This window comes from Dendrobates tinctorius, unplaced genomic scaffold (assembly GCF_039654945.1).
Source record: "Dendrobates tinctorius isolate UK_male_01 unplaced genomic scaffold, ASM3965494v1 ptg000208l, whole genome shotgun sequence".
Lineage (NCBI taxonomy): Eukaryota > Metazoa > Chordata > Amphibia > Anura > Dendrobatidae > Dendrobates > Dendrobates tinctorius.
Window position 1 is genome coordinate 11,182,281 of NW_027361875.1, and position 27,162 is coordinate 11,209,442.

At 42.6% G+C, this 27,162-nt stretch overlaps 1 protein-coding gene across 5 annotated transcripts in view; it reads left to right on the plus strand.

Annotated features, from left to right (window-relative positions):
• The window catches only part of RALGAPA1 (Ral GTPase activating protein catalytic subunit alpha 1), a 448,263-nt gene that overhangs the window by 380,214 nt on the left and 40,887 nt on the right, over window positions 1-27,162 (plus strand). For all 5 annotated transcript variants that reach the window (XM_073554214.1, XM_073554210.1, XM_073554212.1 and 2 more), the window contains one exon: window positions 11,322-11,449. In XM_073554214.1, the coding sequence (XP_073410315.1) occupies window positions 11,322-11,449 (128 nt within the window). The remainder of the gene's footprint in view (window positions 1-11,321; window positions 11,450-27,162) is intronic.

The following is a 27,162-nucleotide window of genomic DNA, read 5'->3' on the forward strand; positions in this document are numbered from 1 at the left end:
TTGGGTTCCTTAGTATGATTTTTTGATACAGTGGGGGCAATAATGTTACCAATGTTCCGGGCCTTCCTGTAAATGAATTTTGGACCTGATGGAATTAATGATCCTATAACTTTATCTTCTTTCAATATATCCCAGTGTTTTTTTACTATTTTGGTCAAAATGTGGTGATTTGAGTTATGCTCAGTTATGATGGGGATATAATCATTAGGGAGATTATTTTTCTTTTTATCATCATTGATCCTTCTCAGAGTGGTAATAGGTTTTTTTCTCGCTACTGTCTTAGCTTCCTCTAGAAGTGAATTATTACCGTATATACTCTTGTATAAGCCGACCCCCCTAATTTTGCCACAAAAAACTGGGAAAACTTAATGACTCGTGTATAAGCCGAGGGTGGAATCCAAAGTCTATGCCCCCATATGCTGCTGCATAGTTTATGCCCCCATATGCTGCTCCATGGATTATGCCCCCATATGCTGCTCCATAGATTATGCCCCCATATGCTTCTCCATAGTTTATGCTGCCCCATAGACTATGCCCCCATATACTGCTCCATTGACTATCCCCTCACATACTGCTCCATAGACTATGCCCCCATATGCTGCCCCATAGAATATGCCCCATATGCTGCTCCATAGAATATGCCCCCATATACTGCTCCATAGACTATGCCCCCATATACTGCTCCATAGACTATGCCCCCATATGCTGCTCCATAGAATATGCCCCCAATATGCTGCCCCATAGACTATGCCCCCATATACTGCTCCATAGACTATGACCTCATATGCCCCCTTATGCTGCTCCATGGATTATGCCCCCATATGCTGCTCCATAGATTATGCTTCCATATGCTTCTCCATAGTTTATGCCCCCCATATGCTGCCCCATAGACTTTGCCCCATATACTGCTCCATAGACTATGCCCTTATATACTGCTCCATAGACTATGCCCCCATATGCTGCCCCATAGAATATGCCCCATATGCTGCTCCATAGAATATGCCCCCATATACTGCTCCATAGACTATGCCCCCATATACTGCTCCATAGACTATGCCCCCATATGCTACCCCATAGAATATGCCCCCCATATGCTGCCCCATAGACTATGCCCCCATATACTGCTCCATAGACTATTCCCCATATGCTGCCCCATAGAATATGCCCCCATATGCTGCTCCATAGATTATGCCCCCATATGCTTCTCCATAGTTTATGCCCCCCATATGCTGCCCCATAGACTTTGCCCCATATACTGCTCCATAGACTATGCCCTCATATACTGCTCCATAGACTATGCCCCATATGCTGCCCCATAGAATATGCCCCATATGCTGCTAAATAGAATATGCCCCCATATACTGCTCCATAGACTATGCCCCCATATACTGCTCCATAGACTATGCCCCCATATACTGCTCCATAGACTATGCACCCATATGCTACCCCATAGAATATGCCCCCCATATGCTGCCCCATAGACTATGCCCCCATATACTGCTCCATAGACTATGTCCCCATATGCTGCCCCATAGAATATGCCCCCATATGCTGCCCCATAGAATATGCCCCATACGCTGCTCCATATACTATGTCCCCATTTGCTGCTCCATAGAATATGCCCCCATATGCTGCAAAAAAAGCCATACTCACCTCTCCTGCGTCCATCGCTGCTGTCTGCCACTTCTTGTGTCAGTGACTGTTCAGCCAACAGAGGGGCGGCGTGCACTAATCACGTCACCGTGCCCCCTGCTGCCTAAATGTCACTGACACAGAATGCAGCAAAGACAGCGGTGAGCAGCGATGGACCGGGGGACAGGTGAATATTGCTATACTCACCCATCCTGCCGCGGTCTCTGCAACCTTGCTAGCTTCTCCATTGTCTCCCTTCCCTTCCTGTCTTCAGTGGTCACTTGGTACTGCTCATTACCACTCATGAATATGCCCATATTCATGAGTGGTAATGAGCGGCACCACGTGACCGTTGAAGACAGGAAGGGAGACAGTGGAGAAGCGAGCAAGGCTGCAGAGACCGCAGCAGGACAGGTAAGTATGATCTCTGACACCCCCCGCTCCCCCTCCCCCGCCGACCCCCAGGTATATGACCCGTGTATAAGCCGAGAGGGGGACTTTTATCCCAAAAGAAATGGGCTGAAAATCACGGCTTATACACAACGAGTATATACGGTATATCCTTTTTCCAGGAACTGATGTGTTAGCAGGGAAGCTTCAGAATCATAATCCTGCATTTTAGAGCAATTTCTATGGATTCTTGTACATTGGCTCTTGGGTACATTCAATAACCAATTTGGCAAATGGCAACTATCTGTTGGGATATAGCTGTTTAAATCTGTTGGCTTATGGAAAACACGAGTTTGGATAGAATTATCCTCAATAAAAATATTTAGATCTAAAAAATTGATACTGCTAGTACTGGTGGTAGAGGTAAAATTTAAAAAATATTCATTTTTATTGATATCCGCTAAAAACAAATCTAAGGAATCTTGACCACCAGACCAGATAAAAACAACGTCATCAATTAAATGTTTCCAAAGTACCAGGCCCGCGCGTAGTTCGCCAGATGGGTAGATCATATCCTCCTCCCATTTTCCTACATAAAGATTGGCGTAACTAGGCGTGAACCTGGTACCCATCGCGGTCCCCCATTGCTGGGTATAGTAGTCCGCCAGGTATTTAAAATAATTGTGAGTTAAAATAAATAACATACATTCCTCTAAAAATTCCACTTGTCTGTCTGGAACTATTTCATATTTCTTTAGGAAATATGTGGCAGCATAGCAGTCTTTTTCATGTTTGCTTACCGTATACAAGGAAGTGATATCCAAAGACCATAAAATGTAGTGATACTGCTACTCTATATCTCCCAACAATTGTAATATGTGGATACTGTCTCTAAGGTAGGCTGGCAGTAGTGGAACTAGTTTCTGAAGGTCAACATCCGACACTGCGGAGACACCATCACGTGTTTCTCAACGCAGTGATTCTAGAGCACTGCTCCCATCCCTTATGGGAAATATGTAAAACATGCAAAACAGAAGCCGCGGAGACACCATCACGTGTTTCTCAACGCAAGCAATGACCAGCCATGTTTTGGCATTGGTGGTTTCCTTCATTGGAGACTGCCCTTCCCGTGGTTGTTCCTTTCCGGGCAAAGACCTGGCTGGTCATTGCTTGCGTTGAGAAACACGTGATGGTGTCTCCGCGGCTTCTGTTTTGCATGTTTTACATATTTCCCATAAGGGATGGGAGCAGTGCTCTAGAATCACTGCGTTGAGAAACACGTGATGGTGTCTCCGCAGTGTCGGATGTTGATCTCCATGAGTTCATTCATCCTCCTCTTCATAGTCTTTTTACTAGGCATTGCTCCTACCAGCCAGTTTCCTACTCCACACTGATGAGGGGCAATACCCCGAAACAGCTGTATGTGGATGGATACCATGTTTTGGCATAGGTGGTTTCCTTCATTGGAGACTGCCCTTCCCGTGGTTGTTCCTTCCCGGGCAAAGACCTGGCTGGTCATTGCTTGCGTTGAGAAACACGTGATGTGTCTCCGCGGCTTCTGTTTTGCATGTTTTACATATTTCCCATAAGGGATGGGAGCAGTGCTCTAGAATCACTGCGTTGAGAAACACGTGATGGTGTCTCCGCAGTGTCGGATGTTGATCTCCATGAGTTCATTCATCCTCCTCTTCATAGTCTTTTTACTAGGCATTGCTCCTACCAGCCAGTTTCCTACTCCACACTGATGAGGGGCAATATCCCGAAACAGCTGTATGTGGATGGATACCATGTTTTGGCATAGGTGGTTTCCTTCATTGGAGACTGCCCTTCCCGTGGTTGTTCCTTCCCGGGCAAAGACCTAGCTGGTCATTGCTTGCGTTGAGAAACACGTGATGGTGTCTCCGCGGCTTCTGTTTTGCATGTTTTACATATTTCCCATAAGGGATGGGAGCAGTGCTCTAGAATCACTGCGTTGAGAAACACGTGATGGTGTCTCCGCAGTGTCGGATGTTGATCTCCATGAGTTCATTCATCCTCCTCTTCATAGTCTTTTTACTAGGCATTGCTCCTACCAGCCAGTTTCCTACTCCACACTGATGAGGGGCAATACCCCGAAACAGCTGTATGTGGATGGATACCATGTTTTGGCATAGGTGGTTTCCTTCATTGGAGACTGCCCTTCCCGTGGTTGTTCCTTCCCGGGCAAAGACCTGGCTGGTCATTGCTTGCGTTGAGAAACACGTGATGGTGTCTCCGCGGCTTCTGTTTTGCATAGTTTCTGAAGGTGGCAGTCAACATACTTTGACAAATTGGCCGTTAGACATTGTATGCCTGAAATTATTGGGCGGCCAGGGGAATCTGCAATGTTTTTGTGAACTTTTGGTAACTAGTAAAACATGGCGATCCTTGGAAAAGGGGTATTAATAAAATCAAATTTTTTTTTACTTAAGATCCCCATATTAAATGCTCCAATTGTGAGTGATTTTAATTCACCTATAAATTTATCTGTGGGGTCTCTGTCTAGTTTCTTATACGTCTGTGCATCGCTCAATAATCGTGTAGCCTCTTTATGATAGTTCTCTTGATCAAATAGAACGATACCCCCTCCCTTGTCAGCTGGTCGTATTACAATTTTACTGTTATTTTGTAGGGATTTTAAGGCCTTTCTTTCTGTCAGTGAGAGGTTATACTTAAAATTCGAACACCTCTTCTCACTTACTTTACGTATGTCAGATATAACATTTTTCTGAAATGTTTCCATCGACTCCGAATACTCATTTAGAGGATGAAAATGATATTTATTCTTTAGTTCCGTATGTACAAAACTGGCTGTTGTAACAGGTCCGTTGATAATGGGATTTTTAGAAAAATGTTTTTTTAATGCCAGTTTACACATAAACAATTTTATTCCTACAAAGGCTTGAAATTTGTTAAATTTGCACGCGGGGGCGTATTTCAAGCCTTTGTTCAGTAATGAAATTTCATTCTGACTTAAAACATGGGTGCTTAAATTAAAAATTGATTGTGTGTTATGACTCTCTGGAACCAATTCCTTTTTCTTTTTGGAGAGTTTCCCCCCCGGCAGCCCCTCCTGCGTGTTTTTTGGGGGCCACCTGAAAATTTTTTTTATTAATTTGTTTCTTCCTTATTTGTAGACCAAGATTGGGTGCATTTGTTTTACTACTCCTTTTATTCCTGCTGTTAGTAGTATTCCTTTGTGTATTTGTAGAAGTACAGAGTGTACTTTCCATAGATCCCAGTACCGAAAAACGATTTTGAGTGTCCATTAATGCTAAAGGTAATCTTGCGTTTGAGGGAAGGATGTTGGTAGTGGGAGTGTTGGTAGTAGTGGATGTAGTACCTTGTCTACCTGAATTTGTAGATTCAGGACTGGGGATACCATTGATTTCTTCAATTATTTGAGACGGATTTGGGGATGTTGATCTGGTTGGGGTAGGGTGGGTTGTCCACCTGTCCTCCAGTGAGCTAATGTCTGAATAGCTCTCATTCACTTCGTCAGTAGTCTCAAATGCTTGTTTAGAGCTTGAGTGGTTCCATCCCACACATTCTGGAATAGCATCCTTCCTAATTTTTTTTCGTTTTTTCTCCACTATCTCCCTCTCTTTATTAGCAATCCTGTTGCATATGCCTTTGGATAGATAAATAATCTTTGGATGATTCTCAAAGGGTTTAATGGTATCAAATAATTTTTTGCTTACTCTCCAATAGTTGTTTTTTCCGTTTGTTGTCAATAAATCCCACTGCTTGTCTTGAAAAATTGTTAAACATGTTATTCCATTCAGATAAAGTATTAGCATCTCCAGTGTCACCTGATAATGTTTTAGACACAACCAAGCCCCTGGGGATGCAGTTGTAAGCAAGATAGCGCTCTAATGTTGCCACCTCCCACAAATCCCACATTTCTTTAAGGAGTAAATTTTCTAAACTTAGAGATTCTTTCATTTTATCGATACTATCCTGTCTGGGAATTGAGGGGGCTTGTTGCTGCCCTCGATTAAAAAAGCGCTGGATATTTAAGATACGGTCCTGTCTGTCAGACCATAAATCCCCCATTATAGATAAGTGCACTAGCTGCCTTCTGAAAAATAGTGACGACTTATAAATGTACAAAGTAGAGTTCAGTGGTGCTTCTGTGCAGAAAGAGTATTCCAGCAGCAGTCACTAAGACACTCATCACAAAATGTCCAAAACAAATAAATCAATCATCAAAAGAGAAGTGTGCGCATAGATTACTCATGGGAAGAAGAAAAGAAGGGGGTGGGAAAGTATATTACCAATGGGGGATTGGACCTGACCATCAAATGACATCTTGTACATCATACTAAGCTAAGTACTCCAATCCATCTTGCTCCTGATGAACCTCGGAAGAGGGGAAACGCGTTGAGCTGTGTTTTATACTGGAGTGTTACTTGCCGTTAATTGTGACTGTCCTAAATCATTTTACATATGGACATTCTATTTGCTGTTACATTAGTCGCTTCATGGAGTGCCACCCTATACATAGGTGGCTTTGTTTGCATCTACTATGGCCGGTATAAGCTGTGATTTGTAAAGGTATTTAATCCTTTGCACTGTAAGTTGCATGATTGGATGTGGCTTTTTGTATATATAGATTGTCTGGTTTGCTGTGTTGTATGTTTTGTATATACATTGGGCTTTTTTCATGCTCATAATCACACATGGGTTTGTTGCATTTTGATTGGATGCCTATTTTTTGCTCTGGCTTAGATAAATCTATACATAGATATATTGAAAATTTTCTTAATAGTTAACTGATTGTTTGACAATTGGGTACAGTAAATTCTCTCTATAACCTCTTCTTGGGTCTCACTAAAGAGAAAATAAAACATTCATATGCTATTCTATTAGGAGATAACTAGATTAACACATCAATTAAATACCCTTTATATACTAAGGAGATAATTAGACTAACACAGTGATTAGAGATCATTGAATAGCTCTCCTTTTGTAAATGATAGACACTCTAGTGTATTTCCAAGAAGAAAGAAGAGATCTGATCTAGAATTTAAGCCAAGAAGAAGAAAAAGATAACACATTCTCTTTCTTTCACACCTACCTGTTTCTAATCTTTATCACTCCCCTGCCACTATAGGGATAGCAGGGTGAGCCATCGTGGAGTGGGGGGGCCAATTGCGCAGGTCCTAGGGCTCCAACCTCCACTGTCAGGTAGGGATAATCAGCCAGTGCAGGGACAGGCACCTCCCAGTGGTGATCATTCCTTTTGATATGATGCATTGTTTTAAATAATCTTTTGTTATTTAGTAATTGTGATCTTTAAATAAAGTTTGAATTTTTAGCAGAGTTGCAAGAGAAACTGTGAACCTCTTCTCCCAAGGTCTCCAGCACCTTCCTTCAGCAGTCTCGTGGTACCGCTCATTAAAGTCATGAATATGTGCATATTCATGACTTTAATGAAAAGTACCACGTGACCACTGAAGGAAGAGCTGCCGGAGACCACGCCAGGAGGGGGTAAGTATATGCGATATTCACCTGTCCCCGTTCCTCCGCCGCGTGCCCCTCTGTCCTCCGCATCCTCTGTCTGTGATGTTCAGGTCAGAGGGCACGATGATGTGGTTAGTGAAAGGTCACTGACAGAGGACCTGGAAGACCGAGCGGTGGTGGAGCGAGGACAGGTGAATATCTCCGGTGCAAGGGCCCTGAGCCAGTGGTGACACTGGCACCTGTCCCCCATAGCGCGACGTTGCTCCCACCTGCTCAGGACACTGGCACCTGGCCCCCAGCGTCGAGAGGTGAGTATGTCTTTTTTTTATTCGCAGCAGCATATGGGGCCATAACCATTCGGAGCAGCATATGGGGCATACCGTAATCTATGGAGTATTTTATGGAACATAATATATGGAGCATCTTATGGGGCAGCATATGGGGCATTGTATATGGAGCATCTTATGGGGCAGCATATGGGGCATAATATATGGGACATAATCTATGGAGCAGCATTAGGGGCATAGCATAATCTATGGAGCATCTTATTGGGCAGCATATGGGGCATAATCTATAGACATCATATGGGGCATAATCTATGGGGCAGCATACGGGGCATAATCTATGGAGCATTTTATGGGGCAGCATATGGGGCATAATCTATGGAGCATTTTATGGGGCAGCATATGGGGCATAATCTATGGAGCATCTTATGGGGCCATAACCTTTCTGGAGCAACATATGGGGCATATTCTATGAAGCATTTTATGGGGGCCATTATTAACCTTCGTGCAGCATTGCATGGGGTGTATTTTGTATGGAGCATCTTATGGGGCCATCATGAACTGTATGGAGCATTATATGGGGCTCCTGATCCAATATGGCTGTTCAAAAACATTTAACCTACTGATGTCTCAATTAATTTTACTTTTATTGGTATTTATTTTTGAAATTTACCAGTAGCTGCTGCATTTTCCACAATAGGCTTATACTCGAGTCAATACGTTTTCCCAGTTTTTTTGTGGCAAAATTAGGGGGGTCGACTTATACTCGAGAATATACAGTATGTCTGCGTATATGTATGTATGCATGTATATATTTATTTTATGATATAACATAGAAAACCTCGGCATACAAAATTTCAATGATCAAATGTTTATTTATGCTCCTCTCACCGCCGAATGGTACATATCGGCACGTCATCCTGATATTTTCACATAAGTGGTAACCCACACTTTTCAATGTGCAGTAAGCATATGATGAATCCTGCTCTGACGCTTTAGGACCCTTATTTACACAAATAAATTCTTGATAAAGGCTTAATAGCCGAAACGTTGATTTTTTTATCTGTGGATTCTTGATTACTTGTATCAATTTTATGGTCCGATTTCTTCAATTGTGGATGTATAAATAAACATTTGATCATTGAAATTTTGTGTGCCGAGGTTTTCTATGTTATATTGCAATTTTTACCTCTGAGCACCAGATATTAGCAGTGAGCACCCCGATTATTTTAAATATATTTATTTTATGTATATATAAAATCCTCCTTGTGTCCAGGAACTACTTGCAATGGTAAGACAAAACTGGCCACAATTGCACAGGAGCTTTTGGCTATTCTCAGACCAAATACTCACTTTTTTTGGGAGCACCAGCATCAGACTGGATTTTTTATTTCTTTCTTTTTCAGAGAAATTGCTTTTCTTTGAGAATTTAAATGTAGGGTCTTGCATTTGCAGGGAAAATGCAGAGTGATAATGTAAACTCCCCATTAAGTATTACCTGCCTAACCCAGGAAGAAGTGCAGAACCGCCTTAGTAAGATTAAAATTGACAAATCACCAGGCCCTGATGGCATTCACCCTCGGGTATTAAGGGAGTTAAGTAATGTGATAGACAGGCCTCTATTCCTTATATTTAAAGACTCTATAGAAACAGGGTCTGTTCCTTTTGATTGGCGGCAAGCAAATGTGGTACCAATATTCAAAAAGGGGTGTAAAAGGGAACCTGGAAACTATAGGCCGGTAAGCTTAACATCTGTTGTGGGTAAAATGTTTGAAGGGTTTCTAAGGGATACCATTATGGAATATCTCAATGTTAATAAATGTTTAACTCCATATCAACATGGATTTATGAAGGATCACTCCTGCCAAACTAATCTGATCAGCTTCTATGAGGATGTAAGCTCTCAAATGGACCAAGGAGAATCATTGGATGTCATTTATCTCGACTTCTCTAAAGCATTTGACACTATCCCACATAAAAGATTGGTAAGTAAGATGAGAAAGCTTGGGCTAGGGGAATATGTGTGTAGATGGGTAGGTAGCTGGCTTAGTGATAGAAAACAAAGAGTGGTTATTAATGGTGCATACTAAGATTGGGCCAGGGTTACTAGTGGGGTACCACAGGGTTCTGTATTGGGTCCCCTACTATTTAATATATTTATTAATGATCTAGTGGATGGCTTACACAGTAAAATATCAGTATTTGCAGATGATACAAAACTATGTAAGGTAGTTAACACAAAGGAGGACAGTTTGCAACTACAGACAGATTTGAGTAAATTGGAGAATTGGGCTGAAAAATGGCAAATGAGGTTTAACACAGATAAGTGTAAGGTTATGCACATGGGAAGGAGAAACAGATGCTATAATTACTTACTAAATGGGAAACTGCTGGGGAAATCAGACATGGAAAAAGACTTAGGCATCTTAGTCAATAAAAAGCTAAATTGGAGGGCCCAGTGTCAGGCAGCTGCCACCAAAGCAAATAGGGTCATGGGATGCATTAGAAGAGGTCTGGGGACACGAGATGAAAACATAATTCTCCCTCTGTACAAATCACTCGTCAGACCACACTTGGAGTATTGTGTGCAATTTTGGACGCCGGTGCTCAAGAAAGACATTACTGAACTTGAAAGGGTTCAAAGGCGGGCTACTAAAATGATAAATGGAGTTGGTTCACTACAGTACCCAGAAAGGTTATCAAAATTAGGTCTATTTACTCTAGAAAAGAGAAGACTTAGGGGAGACTTAATATATATGTACAAGTATATCAGAGGGCAATACAGAGATCTCTCCAATGAACTGTTTGTACCAAGGACTGTGACAAGAACAAGGGGACATTCTCTTCGTTTGGAGGAAAGACAATTTCTGCACCAGCATAGAAGAGGGTTCTTCACGGTAAGAGCATTAAGGCTCTGGAATTCTCTTCCTGAGGAAGTGGTGATGGCCAACTCACTGAATGAATTTAAGAAACGAATGGATGCTATTCTTGTGAGTAACAGTATAGAAGGTTACGAATAACAGAATATTATAGGTAGATGGTTGACCCAGCTTAGGGGAAGGACATTTTTTCCCTATGGAGAAAATTGGCTTCTACTCAGTGGGTTTTTTGCCTTCCCCAGGATCAACAATGCAGAACAGCTGCACTAAAAATAGGCTGAACTAGATGGACAAAAGGTCTTCCTTCAGCCTTCAAAACTATGTTACTATGTTATTGTGCATACTGGTGTATTTGGCCGATGGATGCCAGAAGGACATCCTGTTAGCACCCATCATGAATATGTGGAGATGATATGACTGGAGCTGTCCTGACTCTCTTTCAAAATTGACGCTCCAAATCCAGAGGGGTTCATTGGGGGAATGGAGGGCCCGATCCTGACATATTAATACATCTTATAATTTTTTTCAGATTTCTGACCAAGATTTTCCCAAAGTGCAATGTTACCCTAGGAATTCAGCCTGACTAGGGGCTGATAATTATTACTTATTCTGCAGGGTAGCCTTTTCTTATAACGCTTTTTTTCCCCTGCAGATCCCGTTTTTTGGACCACTTTTTGATGGCGCCATTGTGAATGGTAAAATACTTCCAGGCTTGGTTCGGGCCACCGCCATTAACGCTAGCAGAGCACTTAAATCTCTGATCCCGCTCTACCAGAACTTGTATCCTTTCTGCATACGGTAAAGATCTTGTAACGGTGAAGTCTCAGGTGCTGGGGTTTGTCGTCTCCTCTAATACAGGGATTGTGCTATCTGTGCCGTCATTGCTCGGATTTTATGTGTTTAACTTCCTCGAGTACAGGGACAGGAAAAGAGATCTGTCCCAGTTTTAAAAAGTATGGTCCGCTAGTCCTCCATTCATTCTAGCAATGAAGGAATAGAGCCGGGGGGACCAAAATTGCATAACTGCAATATATTCCATTGCTGTCGGAGGCACTATAACTTATCTTCTGATTGATGATTGGAAGGGGAAAAATAACGCATGCAGTGCTAAAGTCCCTCAGAGTCCCCAGGCAGAGGGTCCTTCACGCACCACCTTGGGTGACGGGTCTAATGCCAAGGTTTATAGAAATGGAGGTTTATTAGAGCCATATAATGATGTTAGGCAATCCCTGCATGTGTTGCCGCTGTCTAACGAACAGGCTGTCTTACAGCCGCAAGACCTGCAAATCGGTGGCAGTCTGACAGCGAGACCCCCAGCTGACTGCACCGCTCCATATACTTTTACATCTTGCTGATTGGTGGAGTGCCAGGTAATATCCTAAGGAAAGGTCACCAATATCAAAATAGTGGACAATTCCTTTAACTTTCTGCGGAACAGCTAAAATGTTGGCCCTGTAGATAGCAAAGGGTGGGTGACATCCCTGCCACCACTGATGGGACAGCATCAGAACATGTATGGACACCGCCATTACCTCGGTTACATACTTACGGATCCATTTCCAGGAGGAATAACAGAGGAGTAGCACAACATAGGGTTACACTTTTATTGTAGGAGAAATATAGATATTCAAAAATTTCTGCAGGAGAGCGGACGTGTCCTTTTTTTAATGACATTGTCTAGTCTTTGCGCGTTGTTCAGTAATTTGGGGTTGGATCCAAAGTGAGTTTTCTGTTTTCACAATTTTACTGGATTTTGTTTATCTACACAAGTAAAGTAAATGCCCCCTTTACAGTGATGGCTGCAGTATACCATCCCACACAAAAGACTTCTCTTTTAGAGTGAGCTATGTCTTTTAAGGTGGGAGTAGGGCGATGTAAGGTGGGAGCAGGACGATGTAAGGTGGGAGCAGAGCAAAGTAAGGGGTAGCAGGACGATCTAAGGAGGCAGAAGGAGGATGTAAGGTGGGAACAGAGCAAAGTAAGGGGTAGCAGGACGATCTAAGGAGGCAGAAGGAGGATGTAAGGTGGGAACAGAGCAAAGTAAGGGGTAGCAGGACGATCTAAGGAGGCAGAAGGATGATGTAAAGTAAGGGGAAGCAGGACGATATAAGGGGGCAGAAGGGTGATGTAAGGTGGGAGCAGAGCAATGTAAGGGGTAGTAGGATGATCTAAGGGGGCAGAAGGGCGATGTAAGGTGAGAGCAGGGCGATGTTGGCAGAAGGGCGATGGTGATTTTGGATTATTGGTTGTAAGCATACTGTGTTGGCAAGAAATGAATAGTGGAAGGAAAAAATTAGCTTTTTTTTCTCCCAGAGACTTCTTAATAAATTGAGAGTCAAATAATAAGTCTTTAAGAATAAAAAGATAATTGTGCTCGTCGGAGATCTTCCCTCCCTTTCTTCTAAAGGACACAGATTGCAGAGTTTTTAGGCAGATATTCAGCTATCCAGTGTTAGGAAAAAAAAATTCAAATTGCCGGCCCCCTTTATGGCCTTGTGTCTAGTGGTGTAAGAGTTTTAACAAATGTGTATTTGTGCTCCTGAGCGAAATAGGCCGTTTATTGATCGCAAGTTGCTTCTTGGATCAATCAGGCAGAATTACAGCAATCTGTCTCTATCACTGCCCGTGGCTCTGGCTCTGAGGTCTCTCGCCCTCCCCGAGCGTGTCCTTCTCTTCCAGCGAGCGTGCCAGCTTTTTCCCCAACCTCTAAGCCGCTACATTTAGTCTCCAGTGCCCACTTTTAACAGCTGCCTCCTGCAATTACAGCAAGAAGGTACAACAGGCAGCGATCTGAGGAACAATTGCTCCTTTCTGAAGGAGCCGGAGATACTTTGGTGTCAGCCCGTTGTGTGTTACTTACCTGTTGATAGATGGGTTATTTCTCCTCTGCGATAATTTCTTTAAAAGCCTCGGAGTTCAGCAAAGAGCTGACAAAAAGCTGTCGTCCCTCACCTTTCTTTGACATTATTTCTGGTACTAAAGGGTTCATACACCAATCTTTTACTCTACCGGTTAGTAGTCCGGTCAGTGCCACTACTGTCGCCATAATATGCTATTAACTGTTTCTTTTCCAGGCGGACCCTCTCTTGCAGGCATTTTAGTTTCAGCTGATTTTTGTTTGCGGCTATTACAAAGTGAATATTGGCCAAAATCATTTTCATCCGTGTCATTTATGTAAGGCCTCGTTCAGGCGTCCAATTTTCTCCCATACGAGAAAAACTGACCAATTATTTTGATCATAGTTTAGTCCGAGGGTCATCACTTTTTCCCGTACTTCAAGAAAAAAAATAAGTTTCTCCACCTTCTCCTTTTTGTCAGTCCATGAAAATCAAACCACACTCAGACACGTTTTTTTTTCTTCACAGACCCCTTGATTTGCATTACAATTTTATCCAACCGGAGGGTCAATTACAATCCTAATTTTGTTTTTGTGGCTTTTTGCTGCTAAAATTATAGATAAGATATAGAAAAAAAAACTTTTGCTCAACGAAATTGGATGCGGATTATTAAATGTTTCTGATTTGTTGGACAGTGATACAAAAATATATACTTATGAAATGTTACCACGATAAAAGGGAAGGTTACCGATTGTACAGAAACTCCTAGTACCGCAGGATCCAGGAAAAGCACAAAAAATCCAACAAGCGGAGTCCTGAAAAAATAATGTTTTATTACAAAATATTAATAATATCCTTCCAACATCATAAGGAAAAAGCAGACGCATTTCAGACAGTCTTTATTCATCACCTTAAGGCAATGATGCGCGTCTGCTTTTTCGCTTTTGCTGTTTTATGGATTTTTTTGATTTTAATATTATGTAAAAAGGTGATTTATTTATTTTTTAGGATTTGTTTAGCTTCTCTCCCACTATTTTAACCTTTTAGATGTATGCATGTATAAATCACTAATAAATCTGATCTAGAAGCCAACAGTATGTTTTCTAACTATGTAGACTGGAAAAAAAAATAAGATCGCCAGGAACCCCTTTACTGATGATTTTTTATTTTTTTATTTTGCATGACCATAAGACTTCATTCACACATTCACACATCCGTTTTCCTCATCTTGTCACTGGCTTTTTTCTTTACGGATCCTGTTCCCGTTGCTTAAACGCAGAGCGTGTCCTCTCCTTATCTATTTTTGCAAATCAGAGTTTTCCATTCAAGTCTATGGGGTTCTGCCAAAAACAGGTGAAAAAAGAAAGACATCCATTTTTCACCATTGATTGTGTTTTGTTCAAGTGTCAATGCAAAACTAGTTTTGATAGAGGAGGAAAAAAATGGATGCAAAACTGATGAAACACAACATATAGGACAAACCAGCTCCCTACATCTGCAGGTTGTGTCTGCCTTGTGTCGGTGACGGACCTAGCCAAACGAGACGGTTGCAGTCCAAAAACATATGATCTATAATCCAGCAACCAATCCGGCGATTACATTTTCCAATTTTATTATATAACTACAGTATGTTTATACACCGCAGCAACTTAAAACACCAACGCGTTTCGAACTGCTAGTTCTTCTTCATGACTTCAAAGGCTTGTTTATTCATGGCTCTCATCAACGATCTATGACGTACGTTTTAATCATAGATGACCGTAAAGTGTGAAGCAGACTTAGGCGCTGATCCTGCCCGTTACCAGGCATTCGCTGGCTGTATTAAGCAGCCGACATCGGGCTGTAACTGCCGTAACCGGAGCTTGCGACAGTCGCTGAAGTTTAACCATTTAACTGCCACTGTCAATATTTAAAAGCAGCGTTTAAATGACGCCAGTGTGTTACTATAACAGGCGAGTGTCTCCTGAAGGACCTCTATTTCCGTCATATTGGTTTTCTGGTGATGCTCAATCACAGACTGAGTTTCTTAGGAGAACCACAATTTCACCACATGCTACAATACTGTGGTACTGCAGGGTATTGTCTATGCAATCGATCAGTGTAGGTTAATGTCCCCTAAGGGGACTAAAAAATAAAGAAAAATGTAAAATATTACAATTTTAAATCTCCCCCATTTCCAACTTTCAAAAAATAAATAGATTAAAAAATAAACATTTGCTTTGCAGTGTCCTTGAGTGCTTTTTTTCCCTTGCCCATTTCTGTAGACTGAGCTATAATGTAATTATTTTAGGGTTACCTTTGGCAGTGGTTATGCTTTGCATCTTGGCTTGCGTGCACTCTGATACCAAATCCTTACATGATATTAGGAAAAAAAAAAAGGTTTCCTGTTGGGACGACACAATATTCTGTTGAAGCTTTGTGGTGCCCTCACATCTGCTGCTCACAATAGGAAAACAAGGTATTCCTCATTTTAGACGTCCAATGCCATTTTCACATTGCCATGCCCATGACAAAGGCATGCACAATTTGCAGGGACGCTTCCCTTTCACAAACCCAAGAGGCCAGCTATCCGCAATGGCATATGTTACAGCCAGATAGCAGCGCTTGGCTTGGTTCTCTTGATGAGAGCCTAAATCTGCGTCTTTGTTCTTGTAGACACCAATCAGGGGCAGCAGGAGCTTCTCAGTGGGAAGAGATGACCGCCAAGGTTCACAATGGTGGCTTTGTGCTGTTGCAAATTTCTCAAAACAGCTTGACAGATCCTAGAAGAAGGGGGTCAGAGAATGGGAGGAATCGGTCTCCCTGCACCATCTGCAGGTTATAACCTGGGACGCTACACATGCTGGCAGAGAGCAGGGAAAAATCAGATTTGGGATAATTCTGAAGGCTTGGATTGGCACTGAAATCTGTTCTCATGCTGCGTTGCACGGTAGCCTTTCATTTGCAGTAGGTAGGATGCATAAGAGGCTTATTTTGGAAAGGTCACAAATTTACTAATGTTCCTACCTATTATAGTAAGGACTTATTCAGAAGCCCATTTTGTCATGTACGATTACTATCTGTGTTCTTCACAAATAGAATCTGTACCTATGACAGGTTATGATCGCGCTAACATATCCAGATTTTTTTTTTTGTCAAACCAAATGGTCTGCACAAAATTGTACGATATTGATTCCAGTGTCGGATCAAAATCTTCAGTGCAAGTCTATGGGTCTGTGAAAAAATTCGACAGGACTCAGATGACTTTTTGATAGGAAAAGCAGGAGAAACTTTTTTCTCTTTTTTTTTTTTTTCCTCATCTAAGAAACTGCTGATACTCTGACGCTCTGCTGAAACACTGATGACTTTCTGCTGAAATTGAGACTCTGCTTTATATATACAATGTCCAAAATTAAAAAATATACTTAGATTTTAGCTGATAAAAGCAGACCCTTTTTTTCTAATCGTGAACAACCACTTTTATTCATTTTAAATAAAGAAATGAAGGTATCTAAATAGTCTTCTAGAGTTTCCAGATACCGCCAAGGTGTGGCTGAAGACCACAAGCAGGCGCCAATGAGCACCTAAGTCTACTGCAAACTCCAACTCACATTGGTTCCAACAGGTGGGCTTGATTTTTGGACAAGAGCTGCCGCCACACCTCGGAACCCTACCCTAAAAAGCACCCCATGTTAATACCATATCAAAACCATTTTTTGCTCAAACCAATCCTGGATCATACTTCTGTTAGCAACAGCTCTACATGACTATGTGAATGTTTCATTTATTTATTTTGGAAGAGTGCAATTCTTTTATATTATTTTTTTTTCCCAAAAAAAATAATGCTGGTGGATATAAAGGGGTCGGACCCACTGGTAATAATATCTAAATAATCTGTCATTTAATCTCTGAATGTTTCCATAGTTTTGTGGTTGATATGTACAAGCACAGCACAAACACAAACATCTCTTCATTACTCTGAGCCGGTAGTATACTGCAGGCCATTTGAACCTCTTATTGCAGTATATATTATATTTATTGTTCCAGAAGCCGGGCCAGCTGACCCCTAGAGGCACATTGTCCATTAGTCTAAACTAATATGCTGCTTATCAGCAGGATGGAGGCGGTGGTCCTCGCTGTCATTTGTCACAGCTCACTTTAAGTAATAAAATCAAACTTTGTGCACATTCATAATAATTACCAGATTCAATTGAACCCGAATGGGATTGCCTGACGCATCCATGCAGATAAGCCCTTAAGTAATTCACCTTTCTGATGATGTAGACAGCTTAGACATGTTTGTGACTCCGATGCTCGAGTGGAAGCTTAGCTGTGGATTAACAAAAGTGCAAGCTTTTCTGAACAGATTGCCTATCTGCCATACTTCGCTTGTATTGCTCATGCCTACGGTGTTGGGTGATCAGATAACTAGGTCACAGTCGCCAGTGGGCTCTCAGTTTATGCCAGTGAGTAATAAGGTCCCATAAAATATCATAAGTGACTGTTGCTCTGTATATCTCTCATTCATACATATATATATACAAGTGTTTTTTTCTTTTTCTAGATTATATACAATTATGACGGAAAATAAAGTGGTCTGCCACATCAGGTGCCATACTGTAGAAAGATGGGGGATGCTCATACCAGCCAAACCTCTGACTCCTCAATTTTCTTGACTCCCGACTCCACCAATATTTTAGGAGTTGGTCCATTTTATACCGACTCCGCCAATATTTTAGGAGTTGGTCCATTTTATACCTACTCCGCCAATATTTTAGGATTTGGTCCATTTTCTACCGATTCCACCAATATTTTAGGAGTTGGTCCATTTTATACTGACTCCACCAATATTTTAGGAATTGGTCCATTTTATGCCGACTCCACCAATTTTTAGGAGTTTGTCCATTTTATACCGACTTCACCAAAATGGACACCCGACTCCACAGCCCTGCCTCATACCCACATCTTTTTGGGTAAAAGGGAGCCATAGTTCATTGAGTTTTGGGAGAGCAATTAAAAATATAATGATAGTTTGTTTTTTTCCTTATTTATTAATGACTGCCATTTAGTGTTTTATGGCGGCCTTTTAAGGGACTTTTTCTATGGCAGCGTCTTTTCACATTTTCACTTCAGAAAGTTTTTGTCACTACGTGCGATGCAGTCACAATACGCAATCTGATGGTGACGTGATGTGGGAAGGAAGGTGGGCAATGCTTTGCTATGGTAAAGGCCCCCACATATGCCATAAGCATATGCCTTTGGCTAAATATAAAATAATGTTAATGGAGGAGGGGGGAATTTAGTATATTCTAGCTCAGCTTGCAGAGCACTAATGGCTATAAATGTGGCAGTTACTGGAGCCTTCAGCAGGCCCCGACAGCCATGGTAAGCCATCGGTGCCCCATGATCACTTCACAATGAGAACAATGAGAGGCGACATACGCGAGCATCCGGTATGTGTTCCATTTAAATGTGGCAGTCCGATTGATAGGAGCATTTAAATGGTGATCAGAGCTTACTGTTAGACATATATTCTAACAAGATGCTAAAGGAGTTGTCCTACTTTTTGGACAAGTGATATATTTATTTTTACTTAAAGAATCCCTCCTCCTCCCACCATAATGGTTATCCCTTTATTATATTGCAGTCATCGTATTATATAGCACTGTGTGCTTACAATTGCTCATTTTACCTTTCTACCCAGTTAATTATTCTCTTTTCCACTAGGTCTATAATGATTGTGATTAACAACTGACTAGCTGAATCCTTCTAAGCTCTTTGTAGAAACAGGAGGTCAATTTTCCCTACATGACTCGTAAGTTACTGAAAAAGTCCCCGGCAGAGGGAGCAACTTGGTTGTCTTTAAAGCGTTCCAGCGTTTGGCTTTACAGGTTCTTTTTTCCCTGAACTTGAATTTTTGTGTGTTCTGTGCAGAAGTGTATATAAATGCCACAAAAAGTGGACAGCACTCTCAGTTGTTGCCCCATCACATCCCATAGCCTTCTATAGAATCATTCCCAGTCATTCGGCGCACCACATTGATCTTAGAACTGGATCGGAAAACTTTATATGCCTTGTTGTTTGATCCGGCTGTGGTCCAGACTTGTGAGAGAACCCACGGCAATTTCTGATGCCTTGATGATTCTGTCGGGGGGCAGTGAGGACTGCAGTTGGGGAGCACTGGACTGGTCAGCCACCTTCCCTGATTATGACGTCATGCTTATTGGTATGGCAGTAAGCAGAGGTTTGGACAACCCTATCACATCTGTCAGAAGGGGCTTTGTCGTGGCAAGGTTGGGCAATTTTTTGTCACGAAAATATGCCCCCAGAGACCCAGTGTATGGCGCTGTCCAAGAGATAACTCCTAAGACTGATTGGACCAGTCACATACAGAGGAGTGAACGTGGCAGCCGTCCATGGGGTTGTGTGGCACCAAATCTGATGGTCCATGCTGGGAATTGTTTTCAAAACTGATCACCTATAATGAACTATTAAATGGTCTAATAATGAAGCCCCCACAGCCATAGTAATTAGAAGTACTAGCAGTAGGTCATGGTCTGGAATCCATTTACACGGGGTCGCAGCTGCATCCAGGCCTTGGAGCTTAGAGGGCACAAATGGTCCATTGATAGTTGGGGGCCCTGTTGGATATTTTGCATTGGGGCCCATGTACTTTATGTTACTCCATTGCATGTACAAACTAGTTCCTATGTTGTCTTCATCCACCATTGTGATCTGTTTTCTTGGGTACATTCAGGTGATTATAGGAGATGAGAAATTACATTTGGTAATTGTAAATTGAAGATCCATTCCATCAATGCGAGCACTGATCATTACCTCTTGCATATCTACTTTACACCTAATTTGTGTCTCATAACGAGGCACTCAGATTACGTGTGGCACTGCTTTGTGTAGAAGTATTTTTTTTTTGCTTAGTCAATTATTGATCCCATTTGCCTATATGATAGCACATGTCTTTTTAGCCATTGATGCATCTCGTTGCATTTGACATTTAAAGAGTGGTCATGTTAGACATAAATAATTTTTTTTTTCCTTTTCTTTTTTTCTTTTCCTCGTCAACATATTCTGAAGCGATATGGCTTACATCAGTCCCTGTCTCCAGCAGGGCAAATAAGCTAATGTGCTTGTTATATTTAGAGTAGGGCCCCTGTCACTTGGGTGGAAGGTGGAGAATTGAAGGAGAAACCCTCTCTAATACCGGGATAACACCACGTACAGATGGTTCCCGAGTATGAACTTAGAAGCCAAGTGCCCAGTTATCACCACTGAGCCATCATGTTGTGCTGGTCCAGTTTGGTCCCTGAACGCTGAGGCTATTTGTGCAAAGAGAACTCGGGGTACATCCATAAAGATCTGTATAACTGCTGGATATGTCTGATACTTACCTACGACCCGCTCCCCCGCTGGTTATCGCTGATCGCGCGAGAACGTCCTGGACCACTTCTCGTCGTCAGCTTCCTGCGGCGCTTCCTATGGAGAGACGAGCGACGAGCGTGGACTCGGGCGGGAGGACATCAGGATCGTCAAGTGTGACAGGTAAGTAGCGACCCCCGTCCCCAGCGATGTCGCTGGTGAGATCTGCCTGTGTGGCAGCTCACTAGCGACCGCTTAGCAATGTGCCAGCGATCCTGACCGCGTCATATCGCTGGTCGGGATTGGTGGTACATCGCTAAGTGTGACAGTACCTTAAGAGGGTTGTTGTTTCTGAAAACTGATTGCATTTTGTTACAGTGTATTATACTTTATTTATCTGTAATAAAAATCTATTTGAGTTAAAAAAAAAAAAAAAAAGATCTATATAGCTAGAATTGTACCCCTGTATTTGATTGGAGTCATTTTGGCTATGTGCACACGGTGCGGATTCTGCTGCGAATCTGCAGCATTTCTGGCCCAGCGGCTCCGCAGCAGTTTCTGCTGCGTTGTACAGTACCATTGTTTTCAATGGTAAAACCAAAAACGCAGTGCACATGCTAAGGATTTTTCCGCACGGATTTGCTGCGGGTTACAATCCGCAGCATGTCAATTCTTTGTGCGGATTTCGCTGCGGTTTCACACCTTCACCATTGTGAGGTGTGAAACCGCAGGCTAATCCGCAGGTAAACCGCAGGTATTTTGACCTGTGGATTTACCTGCGGATTTTTCAAAAACCGCGCGGAAAAATCTGCAGCACTTCCAACTACGTGTGCACATAGCCTTAGAGCCGCCTTACACATATGGCCGATCAGTTGTATATCAGAACGATGATATGAACGACACGAGCATCAATATGTCAGACTGAGCTGACATATTGGGGAGCATTGTCAACATACGGGGTCGGCTTGCATAGATAAGCAAATTAAATCACTGCGCAACAAATTTCAGGGAAGTTCTTGTCCCCTGAGAAAATTTTATTGTATCTTATAGATTTTGATATGCTGAACAGGAATATGTGCTCCAAAAGTCTGTATCATCTAAGGTTTTTAAGAAACAACAGTTTATAGTCTACATTATGACATCCGAGACACCTACATACATGTGCATCGATGTCAGTAGCAAAAGCAATTGTTCAAAAGTGTTTTGCAGACGACTTTCATTTTTAATCCATGTCAGATACTTCTCGAATAAGATTCCAGCAACAGTCAGCCAGCATTGACGTAATCCACTTTCTCTGGTACCTTTTCTCCATCAGCGCAATGTCTTGGTGAAATCTTTCACTGTGTTCATCGCTAACGGCTCCAAGATTGGCTGGAAAAAAGTCCAAGTGAGAATGCAGAAAATGCATTTTTAGTGACATATTGCATTTCATCAAATGATATGCTGTGAGCATGTTGTCCACGAGTTGTTTAAAGTTCGGTACCCTGCTGTTGCCAAGGAAGTTGAAGGTCACATCTTTAAAGGCTCTCCATGCCACTTGTTCAGCACCTTGCAAAAGACCATCAAAGCTACTGTCATTCATTATATTTCTGATCTGTGGGCCAATAAAAACACCTTCTTTGATCTTTGCATCACTTATTCTTGGAAATTTCTGTCGCAAGTAAGAAAAGGCTTCCGATTCTTTGTTCATTGCTTTGACAAAATTCTTCATAACCCCAAGTTTAATATGCAAAGGAGGGAGAAATATCTTTGCTGGATCAATGAGAGGATTATGTTTAACATTCTTCTGTCCAGCAACCAGGTTTTTGCGAAGTGGCCAGTCCTTTCTGAAATAGTGCATTTCTCATGCACGACTGTCCCACTCACAAATAAAACAATACTTGGTATATCCAAGCTACAGTCCAATAAGAAGTGCAACAACTTTTAGATCACCACATATGATCCAGTTATAATTCTATAATTAATGTGGGTCAACAGTAACTCCATATTTTCATACGTTTCTTTCATGCGTACAGCATGTCCAATAGGTATAGAACGATAGATATTTCCATAGTGTAGTAAAACTGCCTTCAGACTTAAAACTGACGAGTCAATGAAATTCCTTCGGGTCATGTTCGCATCCAAGAGCACCAAACAACCCCAAGACGTTGTTGCAAAAGGCTAAACTGTCAACATGGTTGAAAAATTGATAAAGGTCTTCTTAAAGACTGCGAAAAACAGAAACTCTTGTTACAGGTAATAAGAGATTCCGTTCTTGTAGCCTTGATCCCAATAATTATGCCTGCCTCTTTGACAATTTCAAATCTCTGACCAAGTCACTCAGATCAGCTTGACTGAACAGATGTGGATTAGATGTAGAAGGCTCAAAGTCTGGTTGGTGTCACCAGTAGATGCGCCACTGCAGCGCAAAACGACTGTCGTCCCTTCCACTCCTGCTCCCATCCTCCCGACACCAATGTTTTAAGGTATTGGAATAAAGAAGTTTTTTTTATCAGTGAGTGCCATCCGTTTCTTTTGATTTTGGCATTTATTTTGTTTTTTTTTTGGAGAGGCACCCCATCTTACGGAGCATTCATTGCTGTATATATGCGTGCAGCTTAGTTCAAGCACAACCTGTGCATGGAGTGGGCTTCCCCGCTGTGCGGATTTACCCTTCTTTGGAGCTGTCAAAGTCTGGGTCTGCAGAAGTTTCATTTTCCACTGACAATGTTAATTCATCTTCGTCATCCTCCATTGTCCATACTTTGGGCGGCTTTGGAACACAAAGACTTTCATCGTGTGACACTGGTCTTATGGCTGAAGGAAGATTAGGATGTTCTATTGATTTCTTTTTCTTTGCTGAATATCCTGTTACATTTGTAAGGCTAGGTTCACATGGCATTATGGCAGTCCGTTCAACGCATGCGTTAAATGGACTGCGCTAATGCTACTCCTTTTTTGATCACGTTATGCGATCGCGCTAGCGCAGATGCTCCATCTGCGCTAGCAGTGACGGACCCTCGAACACTGCAGGCCGCGTCCGAGGGTCCGTCACAGCATGACGGCACATCGCTAATGCATGCCGATTATGACATGCGTTAGGCAGCGTTAACGGATGCGTTACATTGCATTAATGCTGCTTTGTAATGCAAGCCGTTAAACGGACTGCCATAATGCTATGTGAACCTAGCCTAAGGCAGAAGTAGCAATCTATTACATGCTCACTCCATATCATTGGGACAGCGAGCGGTATTGAAGGTCGTGATCCATTCAGCCATGCTCTAAGTACAGATAGGTCCATATATATGTAGGATTCTGCAGGTTCGCAGGATGCAGTGACGAGACACTAGACGGATGGTGGTTGGTGAAATAACTTTTTATCAAACTAGCCTCAGGGGCTTAACTGAACAACCAAGATATACTGGGACAAACAGCCCACGCAGGGATTCAACAATCTTAACAACACTATTGCGGTACTTAGCCTTCCAGGGGCTGACAGGTTCGTGAACGTGGCCGCGTAGAGGTCGCTGAGGCAGCTGTCCTGACGCCTCGTTACTCCTGGGAGGAATGGGGCTCAACAGGCCCTGAAGAAAGTGATGACGGTGGGGCGCAACAGGCCCTGAAGAAAGCAATACCGTTGGGGCGCAACAGGCCCTGAAGAAAACGAGGCCGTTGGGGCGCAACAGACCCTGAAGAAAGCGCTGCCGGTGGGGCGCAACAGGCCCTGAAGAAAATTATGGAGGTGGCGCGCGGTGATGACGCAGTTCCCAGATTACCTGTAACCGTCCTTTATCATGGAGTCTCTCCCAAAGCCAGGGTAGCGAGCCTTTTATCTCGCCTGTGACGAGGTGGCGTACCTTCAGGCCAGTGATGGCCGGGTCGGCGTGATGGGGGAAGGCTGGGGGGAAGTGCCCAGGCCTCTGTGGCCTGGTTACGGGTACTCACGGCCACAACCTGAGGTAAAGTTCCTCTCTCGCCAAGGCGGGGGACAGCGGGGACGATTCTCTGAGAACGGGGGTGGGTAGCAGTCTCCGGTAACAGTCTCTCTCGTCGATAAATGCGCAGCTTTCTCCTCACAGGCTCTTGTCGGTGCCCCTGCAAGTCACTCTCCTCCCTGCCTTCACTCTGACTCCTATCCAACTGCCACTTCAGCGCGTCCCCTGCTCCTTTTACCCTAGCCCCGCCCCCTGTTGCCCTGACAACCTCAGTCGCATGTCTCCCTTTGTAATCCTCCTGATGTGATTCCTTCAATAACTCTGATGGCGGTCCCCTTGGTTCCGGCCCAATCACTATATGGGGGTCCTCCTCCCCACATATATTTGAACAGAGACAACATTTTTCTAATTTTAAAAAGGATATTACCACGGAAAAATCGCATACAAACACATCAGAAACGAGAAAAATTGTGAATAAAAAAATTCCAATAATACATAGGTATATGCAAAAAATCAAAAATCTTTATTAAATAAATAGGTACTAGGAGGGGAAGAGGTCCACCAAACAGCACATGTTACAGACCCCTTGAGAAAGGCACAGACCGCCGAAACGCGCGTTGTGGGTGGACGCTCCAGGACCTGCTCTCATCTATTGATCTGGCAATGTCACAATTTTATGATTAATCATTAATAATGTGGGTAGCACAAGTTTTGCCATGTTCTTTATGTCTTTCTAGGCCGTGTGGGGAATGTGCAATAATATCATTTGATTGATAGTTTTTTCATATGTATTCCCATATGTGCTTATAATGAGCAAGACATACTTTGATTGCTATGGTGTTCCTGTGAGCGCCCTTCTGTAACATGTGCTGTTTGGTGGACCTCTTCCCCTCCTAGTACCTATATACCTATGTATTATTGGAATTTTTTTATCGCAATTTTTCTCGTTTCTGTTGTGTTTGTATGCGATTTTTCCGTGGTAATGTCCTTTTCATTATAGAACCACACCATTTATACTCTTATACAATTTTGGTCTGATGTATTTCATGAGGTGTTTATATTTTTCTAATTTTGGTTCTAGACATTACCACAATGAATTTGAAACAAAACAATTCAGATGTAGTTGAAGTTCAGACTTTCAGCTTTCATTTGAGGGTATCCACATTAAAATTGGATGAAGGGTTTAGGAGTTTCAGCTCCTTAATATGTGCCACCCTGTTTTTAAAGGGACCAAAAGTAATTGGACAATTGACTCCAAGGCTATTTCATGGACAGGTGTGGGCAATCCCTTCGTTATATCATTCTCAATTAAGCAGATAAAAGGCCTGGAGTTGATTTGAGGTCTGGTGCTTGCATTTGCAAGGTTTTGCTGTGAAGGAAACATGCAGTCAAAGGAGCTCTCCATGCAGGTGAAACAAGCCATCCTTAAGCTGCAAAAACAGAAAAAACCCATCTGAGAAATTGCTACAACATTAGAAATGGCAAAATCTACAGTTTGGTACATCCTGAGAAAGAAAGAAAGCACTGGTGAACTCATCAATGCAAAAAGACCTGGGCGCCCACGGAAGACAACAGTGGTGGATGTTTGCAGAATAGTCTCCATGGTGAAGAGAAACCCCTTCACAACAGCCATCCAAGTGAACAACACACTCCAGGAGGTAGGCGTATCAATATCCAAATCTACTGTCATGATCCAGGTTGGATCTGATAGTTTAAATGCACAAAGTAACCTTTTTTTTTCCTTTGGCTATGTGCAAAAGGCGGTTTGGCCCCCGGTGGCCGTTAGGGTCATTGCACTGTGGTGATTTCAGTTGTAGTTTTCCCCCCAGTGGCCATTAGGGTCATTGCACTTTGGTTACCTTAGTTTGTGCATGTAATCAAGTAACAGGTGTGATAGCTCTATAAGAGAGTATCAGGTGTGTTAATCACTGTTGGTGATAAAGTATTCATTTGCAAGCAAGCCTGGGTGAAGGAGGGAGCTAAAGGAGAGTCACGGGCAGCTCAGTGAGATTCCTGGAGTGTCAGCTATGGTGTCTGCAAGGAGTGCTGGCATGGCGTGGTGGAGTCGTGGCTATGGTGTCAGCAAGGAGTTCGTGCATGGATTGGTGGAGTGGCAGCTATGGTGTAGAGCTGCACTCAATGCTGGATGCTGTTGCTGAGAGCTGGACTCAAGCATGCTGGACTTTATGGCAGAAAAGCTGGACTCATTTGCGGGACTTTGTTTGCTCCAAGGCTGCCCTATGATGCTGAGAAGGTCCATTTCTGGACAGTGCACCTAGATGTCGGACACGGTGGAGGAAAAGATGCACGCAGGTTGGGTTCTGTTGCTGGGAGCGTAAGCAACAGAGCAAAGCTAAGTGGTGTTCCCCTGTTTTGTCATTTTTCCTTA